General features: G+C 36.5%; 1 protein-coding gene across 1 annotated transcript; it reads right to left on the bottom strand.

The window, feature by feature from the left end:
• Positions 1 to 1633: 1633 nt before the first annotated feature.
• On the bottom strand, positions 1634 to 3885 carry LOC114301460 (protein NUCLEAR FUSION DEFECTIVE 4-like). The gene has a single exon (XM_082883107.1). It carries the CDS (start codon positions 3642 to 3644, stop codon positions 1887 to 1889), a length of 1758 nt encoding a protein of 585 aa, XP_082739233.1. The 5' UTR covers positions 3645 to 3885; the 3' UTR covers positions 1634 to 1886.
• Between the last annotated feature and the right edge of the window lie 5511 nt (positions 3886 to 9396).

Here is a 9396-nt window from a genome sequence, read left to right as displayed (position 1 = left end):
CCTTCGGTAATCTCGGATTACTGGCCGGTTACGGTGCTAAACCCATAGGGCCGGGTTTGGGTCGTGACACTTGTGTTACTTAGGCCCGTAGCCCGATTTAACAAGGACCATATCCTTTTCAAAGATGGCATCAACAAGGAGTATACTTGACTCATCAAACAAGAGACATTTATTCATGCTATCAAATACTTTTGTCAAAACAAGCAAGCAAGATTTATCAAAACAAGTATAACATAGCTTTATCAATAATACCACTCACCTAGTTCTTCAGGTGCAGACTCAAAGCAATATCAAGGACCTACAATCACATGGCAAGTCACATTCTCAAAGAAAGCTCTATATATACATGCAAATGATCTCGGCATTCTTGCCAGATCCAAGTCAAAGACAAAGCAAAACAAGCTGGGAGTTTAATCACTGCTCCCGCTCATAAAACACACCGGGTACTGACCAGGACTAAGCCGAGGTCCCGTTAAACAAGGTCAGGAAAAAATCTGAGTTTTCCTTTGGAGAATATGAAGAACATGATCATTGAAAGATGGATGCAAGCTCACAACTTGTTACAAAAATCTGAGTTTTCATGCCAAGAGTTCAAAATATATGGACCTAAGTACCCATTCAAGAAGGTCATGCAAGAACAAACACAAAACATGATTTTCGTTCCAAACTCTTCGATCAAAATGGGACTTTGTTCAAGAACACATGAAAAACCATTTTCTCTTTCTAAAACCAACTCCAAAACGATGCATGACATGCAACACAAATCCGATCATGCAATGCAGCTAGATATTCAGCAAGAGCAATCAAAGGAGATCAAGATTCTAACCTCAAAACTCGGATCTAACGGTTTAAGCCTCAAAGATCAAGCTTGGAAGACAACTCTCACTCAAAAACTCTTCTTCCTCCTTTCTAGAGCTTCTCTCTCTAAAACAAAGATTTGAGACAAGAAATGATTTGTTTCAAGGTCTGTCGGCTGCCTTAACAAACAGCTCGGACACGTGGCATTACCGGGTTGGTTCAGCTCCAAAAAGGTGATTGATGGACAAGACAAGTCTCTGACAAAGCTTATGCAGCAAGCTCGGGTAAGACACATCGGCAACAAGATGACATCGGCTCAAAACAAGGATCCAACAACGGGATGGAAAAACATCGGCTAGGGAGGACGACGCTTGACTAAGCTGTGCCACACCTTGGCCGGGGTGCGCCACATCTCGGCCTAGGCCATACCTGCCTGCGGACAAGGTTCAAGTGCGGAACATCTCGGCAAAGAATGCCCGAAGTGAAGATGGGGTTGAACAAGATCTCAAGATAGTTCTAAGTACAAAGGGTCAAAGGCGGACTAAGCTCAAGATGATCTCGGCTACACACACATACTAAGCAAGGAACAAAATCATGCAAGCAACTTAAGCAAATAAAGCCAAGATAAAACCTTTAAATTAACATAACAAGCAAGACCATGCAAGAATGTATGCAAGTATGACAAGAGTAAGGTGAGGGTTGTTACATATTGAGTGTAATTGTGATACGATATATTAATACCAACTCGTGAAAGACTTTAAATGAGGTTGGATTGGGATCGCTTATTAGTTACCTCTTCTCCGCCGATTTAATTGACGACTGACAACATGTATGATTTAAAGCACAGAATATGACAATCTTTTATTGGGTACATGTAACACTATTGTTTCACAAGCAAGCGAAAGGAGAGAAGACACAAGTGACCATACCATCACTAAAATGAACATTACAAAGCAATGGCACATTGGCACAACCTCTCCATACTTCTCTCATTCATATCTCTTGTACCTGTATATATCATCAACCTACCCTTCCACATTTCTCTCTCCTCCTAATCCATATCTACCCATTGCATAAAAATCCAACATTCACCCTCCCCCAGTCGGCCCAACACCATTTCCGGCCACCGCCATCTCCGCCTCAGCCGCCTTCGCCTCCTCCCTAAACTTCTTGTAAATATCACTCCTATAAAACTTCCTAGTCCTCACCACCAAAACCATCGAAACAAGAGCCCCCAACACGGTCACACCGGTGATTATAATAAAAGCCAGCTTAAAACAATCCACCCCATTGCAATTCAAGTCCTGACCGGGCTTTCGGGTGAGTCCTGATGCCTTCATTTGCTTCTCGGCTTCCCTATCATACAAATGTCCGGCGACCCTGACGTTGAGTATGTATGACCCAATAGGACTGGCCACGGACCCGAAATTGAACAAGGTTGAGTAGTACTTGAGTCCAAAAACTTCCGATATTATGGCGAAAATTAATGGACACACTGCACCGAAACAGAATCCGAGGATGATGGAGGCAACATAGAGACAGTTTGGGACTCCAAAGGCGATTAAGAGGTGGCCGACGCAAGAGAGGAGGAGGATGAGAGTGAACATAAGAGGTCGAGGGAATTGGTATTTTGTTAAGACGATTTCGGAGGCGAAACCGGCTACGACTCGGCCGAGATAATTCCATATGCTGACGAGAGAGATGAATGTGCTGATGCTCCGAGTTGGGTATCCGAGAGAAGTTCCGATCTGGCCCAGGTTGTCTATGGCAGTTAAAGTCCCTCCGACGCCGCAGGTTGTGGCGAAGAAGAGGACCAGCATGTCGATGCTGAACAGCGCTTGGAGGATCGTGTAGTCCTCGCCTCTGTCGGGTGGCCGGAACACTGTTCTGAAACACGAAACTTCTTTCTCCACGGCGGCGGACGGCCGCGGCGGAGGTAGAAAAGCTGTTTCTCCAATGGGTTTGTCGGAAATGATATTTAGCTGAGTGATTGAATCCATGGCTTGTTTCTTCTGCTTCGAAATTTCATATTCTTCTTTTATAACTACCGCGATGGGTAACAAGAGAAGAAAGACGACCGCAGCGGCGCTCACACCGTACTCGGCCTGGCTAAACTGGACCTGTTGTTGGACAATGATGATGACCATGAGAAACCCGGCAAGACCGAGCGATATATAGAGAAGATTATAGAACACTTTGAGCTCATTGGAGTGTCGAACCACTTTCATGATCCGAATTGTTCTCAAAAACACAAATGAAATCGCCGCGGGAAGCCAACCGATGAAAAGAATCAAAGATTTAGAGTCATTTTTATAAATAGCATGATAAAGCTGTGTAATAATCGCTCCACTGAGGCCTACAAACCCTTTTAGAAGTCCCAACACGACACCGCGGCTCTCGGGGAAGTTCTTGACGCATGTGACGAGAGCTCCGGTGTTCGCAAAGGATTGGGAATTAGCCCCAAAACAAATGTAGAGACACATTTTCCAGACTTGGGGGGTGGAGACCTTTTTTGTGACAGAGAGCCAGATCATGAAGTAGCCGAAGAAGTTGAGGAGAGCACCCATGGACAGGACGACCCAGGGAGGGGTGACCTCGTTGATGAGGCCTGACAGGACTCCCACGTTCGCACCGAGGTCTTTGAAGAAGCTGAGGAGGTTGAGGGTGGTTTGGTCGTATCCCTGGGAGGCCTTTATGTCGTTCGAGTAGAGTCCGAACATGTAAGTGGCTCCGGCGGCTGACATGATGAGGAATGAGGCAAATACCATGAACCATCGACCTGTTAGTACTTGCACGGCTAGGTTGTTTGTGGCGGCGCAACCACCGTCTCTGCAGGAAAACACCATGTCTTTGTGTTTGTGTTTTGTGTGTGATTGATTTGAGAGTGTAGAATAATAGTGCTGGGAGTTTGTTTATGCGTGCTGAAGAATGTGCGGGGTGTTTTGTGTTGAATATATACACAATTTTGAGGGGGTGGGTTGGACAAGAACTTGACAGTTGACTTCGAAATGGATTCTTGGATTGTTAGAGTATCTCTAACGGTGCATTACTTTTTTCATTAAATTTGAATATAAAGTTTTTTGATATCGTCTGTTTCAACAGGGAGATTTGACTTTTCATCAAATCACCGGTTGTCCATCTAGTCGACCGTCCGGTCAACGAGTCAGTGCAAAATTTTCACTCTGAAGCTAAGACGACATTTGAGTTCACTCTAATACAATTATAAGCATCTTGAAGAGTTTTTGGATCAACAATCATTTTGCACATGAGGTCTTGAAACTTCCCATGTAGATATTGCTCCTTCACCTCTTCTTTATACCAAGTTCAAGTGATCTCTTAAGCTCTGCACGAGTCTTGGGTTTCTTGTCATCAATATTAGAAGATTCATTAACTAAACCGGCTAAATCCTTTGCCAAAGTCACCTTGCCACTATTTTTATTGTTGTAACTGCCAATTGCTTCTAGAGTAGAATAAACCGAATGAGCTAGTTACCTATAAATAGATCTTCCTGTTACAATGAATAGATATTTAGATTCAATATTGGATTCTAGGAAGCAAAAAACCAAAATTTGCTTAGCCAGATATTCAATTGAAAATGATTGTCAAGAATCAACTTGGAAATTTGAAATGGAATCATTTGAACTCTTTCCTAAATTCCAAACTCTCAAGCACATTCAAACATATCTTTCAGATGCAAAGTAAGAGTAATCAAATGAGCCTTACCTATATCAACCACAACCGATGACGAATTGAATCCAACATGACTGATTCTATGTAGTATGGTGCATTTCAGCCACTTCCGCCTGCAAACACTCACTGCAAAGTCCACAAATCACATATTTGCTTAAGATGCTAAATTTTCTTTCACTATCATTTTTTTCGAGACCAATCACCAACATTTTCTTCAAGACTAATCACCACCAACTCAAAAATTTACACAGACCTAGAAGCTAATTAACCTGATAAATGACACCCAGAGTAGCAATAATCATTAGAAAACTCATGACATATGAATGAGGCAACAAGTGGTTGAAGAGAAGAGAGACATGGTTGATTGTTTTGGGGGTTGTACTGCATGCTGTGTACATGCTCAGCATTTTCGACATTTACTTCAACACCTCCATTGTCTATGGCATGGACCATGTTCCTTCTCGCTTCACTGTAGTCTGGGTGACTTTGGAAACTTGGAAACTTCACTGTAATCTCAAGATTTACAGTAGCAAAATTATATCAGAAATACTTAACTTGGAAACTTGGAGCTGTGTCACCTATTTTTGTGGGAAGTTTTCAACTAAATGGATGACCTGATGGACATCCGGCCAAATATCCAGCCGGTCGTCCGATAGGTCATCCGGTGTCCAAAAACAACGGTCTTGAATAATGAAATGCTGAAAGGTCTTAGATGTTCTCAACTTGGTAAAACATTTTTTATATTCTCGATTTGATACATATTTTGTGAAATCGTTAGAGTAAGCAAAGAAGCTACTTTTCATCAAATTTAAATTTGGTGATGGATTGGGTACACGGTTGGAGATGGCCTTAGACAAACAAGATTGATATGCTTTCATTATTCAAATAAGAGAAGAAAAAAAAATGAAATGAATCATGAAAGTAAAATGATTATAATGAAAAAGTTATCTAGTAATCTATACAAAATGAGTTATATTGTGTGTTGAAACAATACATTTTAGTTAAAAAAAACCAACTGATGTACTCTATTTTTTTTAATCTTTTATTATGATGATTAAAGAAAATATGAGAAAGCATAATCTTAAATATTCTAATAGACCATGAAAAATAATTGAGTTTAAAAAGTAAACCTTACTTTTAAATTATAAACAAAACAAAACAAAAAAAAACACTACTCTTTCATGAAAAATTAAAAAAACTACATAAAAAATCAATTCCAACCAAACTCTTAAAATTGGCAAAATGTGACTACCCCTAAAATAATAATTGTGATCAATAAATATATATGTACTGTTATGCAATACAATTGACATTCTATATTACTATTTAATAAATACTCTGTAACTATTGTATGAGTGCCTCAAAATGTTTAAATGGACAAATCTCACCGGCTGATGTGTTCGTGCGATATCATGAGACATGGCATTTTATTTCGTTGCCATGTTGGACGGAAATTGTTTCAGTTCTCGTACGATGAGGGTGCTTTAAATAGTATATTTTTTTAGTAGGACTGAGATTCACTCAAGTTCAAATTATTTTTTAATAGGAACGAGATTTACTTAAATTCAAAATTTGAATTTGATAATTTAAATCATTCATTTTATAGATTTTTCGTGTATATCATCCTAGAAAAACTAGGTCAATCCCCAAGTTTTAACATGACAGATGGTGTTTGGAAAGTGAGTTTTTATGTAGGTTTTTTTAGTTGTAGGTTTTTATTGGATAAAAAATTTTTGGTGTTTGAGAAGATAGTTGGGTTTTTATGTGGTTGGATGTGATGTTTTGAATTTAGATTTTGAATTTGAAAAAAGCCTGATCTTTTAATTTTTGTCTTCTAATTATCAATTTTTAATTTGGCTTGGCTTTTCTCAAATTGTCATCTAAACTTGAGAAAGCATTTGGGCTTGGTAGCCCATTTTAGAACCAATTTCCATGATTCTAACCATTCAAATTTTAGGATTCATTGAGTAAAATATTCATGTAAAAATTCAAAATGATTGAATATCGGTAGCTATATATTTGAATCATATTTGTTTTTTTAAAAAATGGACGACAAGTATAATTTCAAAAATAGCGATCTATTCTTTTAATACAAATTTGATTCCAATATATAGATATCGATGTTCTATCTTTTTTTTATGAATATTCTATTCAAAAAGTCCTAAAAAGTGACGGTTCGAATAACTAAAATTAGTTAAAAAATAGGTCTACCAAATTCAAATGTCATAAGATAATCAACTTAAAAGAAACCAAATCTTTTTTAATTTTAGAAAAATTGCATCAAGCAAACCCTACCCCTTATATGAATAGATATATGCACCCAAAAAGTATCAAAAAAATGTATCCCATAAATAAAGTGTGTGATGCAGATTAAACTTGATATTGCGTAAGTTATTCTATAATAAGGCCTCGTTTGGGAACTAACCCGTTTAGTCAAAAAATTATTAAAAAAGTTAAAAAATTCATAATTCATACAAAAAAGTCAAAGATTTTCTTTTCTCTCTACTTTTTGCACATCTTTTCATAAAAAGTCAAAAAGTCATCCCAAACATACTAGTTTTTTTTAGCTCATATTTTAGTTAAATAGTCAAAAAGTTACTAAATTAAACTGTTCCCAAACGAGGCCTAAATATGATACACGCATTTTATTTTGTGTATTATTTTACAACCATACTACATCTCACTAATATAACACCCCTAATCTATCTTTAATGACGTGCAAGAGAGAGAAAATAGAGAGAGATAGAGAGAGGAGTGTGGGCCCACCCCTTCACGTGTTTCATTCCATGTCATTAGGGGTAAATTAGTGGTGCCAAATTAGTACTTCCAAGTATTTTTCTTTATCTCGTGAAGGATTTGACTTCTTTCAAGTTTGTCATCTCACTTTGAGAGAGAGTTTGGCTTAACAGGCTCATTTTGGAACTGATTTCGGTAATCTAAACCATTCACTTTTTTAAGATTTATTAAATAGAATATCCATGCAAAAAATCAAGATAACCGGACATTGATAACTCCATATTTAAATCAAAGTTGTATTACAAAAAATTGATGGCTATTCTTGAAATTATATTTTTCGTCCATTTTTTAAAAATAAATATGATTCAAATATATGGCTATTAATGCGCAATCATCTTATTTTTTTTGCATTAATATTTTACTCTACGAGAGTTTTAAAAAGTTAATTAATCATATTATTAGAATCGGTCTGAAAATGGGCTTACCAAGCCCAAACATTATCTCAAGTTAAGATGACAATTTGATCACTAAAATAAATTAAGGTTTTACAGACAAAAATTTATTCACAAAATCACTTTTTAGAAATAATATTTTTGTCACAAAAGTGTTATTATTTCATTTTAGTCGACAATGATGAATTACTAACCTTTTAAGACCAAAAGTATTGTCTGAAAAAATAAATCTTTTTGAAACTAAGCTATTTTATCCCTAAAAATATATTTACTAGTGATATTTTTGAAATTGTCCCTCAAAGCTCTTTTTTTTTGCTTTTCGAAATAACTTTTTAACGACTGTACTTGCGACAACTAAAATTAATTCTTAAATATTTTTTATAACAAAATTTATACTTTTAGAGACACATACAAAAAAAATAAATAAATAAATAAAAATAAATCTTATCTCCAATTCAAAGCCAAACCCTTTAGTGAATACCTAGAGTTGTTCCTCTTATATTATCACTGAATTCAAATGATTTGAATCATATTATATTGTTTTTAGGTTAGTTTAAAAATAAAAATAAAAAATTATTTATTTTATTTTTTATTTTTTGCATTTGCTTTGTGCTGCCTGGTGTGCAAAGTTTGATTATGGTTATGTTAAAAAATATTTGTGAAATTTTGTTTGATATCCGTGCCTAAAGTTGGTGGGAACTTTTTGATACCCGTGATTATGGCCGGTGAATTTTTTTTTATTTTATTTACAAAGTTGAATTTAAAATTTAAATAAAAATAAAAATAAAATTAAAGTCTCTTAGTTATTAATGAGACGAAACGTGATTAGAAATATTTAAAAGAAGAAGATACCATGGGGGTGGTCCAAGTGACCAACCGTGACCTTCATCCCGTCAAAACCCTCGCTCTGCACGCACCCATCACTTTCACCCTCGCAAATCTAATTTTATTTTTTTAAGATTCTTTGATCACAAGAAAAAAAATATTTTAAAATAATAAATTCAATAATAAAATGACCAAAGAATCCTGATATTTTTTTTTAACAAACTTTATAAATAAATAAAAAATGAACTAAAACGTATGACATGCAAAGATGAAATTTTGGAATTTGAAAGTAATATAAAGGAAACTTTATGAATTTATTTATTTGTATAGTAATTTTTTTTTTTTTTTGAGAAATGTCTGGTAGCTCGACATTTTAAGGCCCGAATGGCCCGACTCTCTCTCTCTCTCTCTCTTTCTCATTCTCATTCTTTCTCTTTTTTCTCTATCTTTCCTCTTCTTCTTCTTCCTTCTGAACTGCAACGGTGATTGCGACGTCAGAGAGGTTTGCGATGGTGGTCTCTCTCTCTCTCTCTCTCTCATATATAAATATATAGATTTGTGTATACGCAGATCTCACCTCTCATCTCTCTCTCCAGTCAGCTCTCATCACTCTAACTTCTTATCCCTCTCTCTGATCCTCTCTCTCTCTCTCTCTCTCTCTCTCTTGTGCCCGATCTCACCTCTTATCACTCTCACCTCTTTTTTTTCTTCTTCTTCTTTTTAGATTGTTGGCTGATCGACGATTTCGATTGTGGCTGTGGCTATGGGTTTAGTTTTGATTTTGGGATTTGGATTTTGATTTTGATTTTGGATTTAGTTTTGATTTCATTTATTTGTGGTTCTGATGATCATTCCCACTTGAGACCCTAAGTAGGTACAACTTTGATAACCATTC

Source organism: Camellia sinensis, chromosome 8, assembly GCF_055761805.1.
Source record: "Camellia sinensis isolate YWXY chromosome 8, ASM5576180v1, whole genome shotgun sequence".
NCBI lineage: Eukaryota > Viridiplantae > Streptophyta > Magnoliopsida > Ericales > Theaceae > Camellia > Camellia sinensis.
The sequence above is the reverse complement of the archived record's forward strand: the minus strand, read 5'-3'. Positions and strand labels throughout refer to the sequence as shown.

What these genes read in the sequence shown, in the direction of transcription:
- LOC114301460 (XM_082883107.1), bottom strand. Translation starts at nt 3,644, where the DNA reads ATGGTGTTTTCCTGCAGAGACGGTGGTTGCGCCGCCACAAACAACCTA.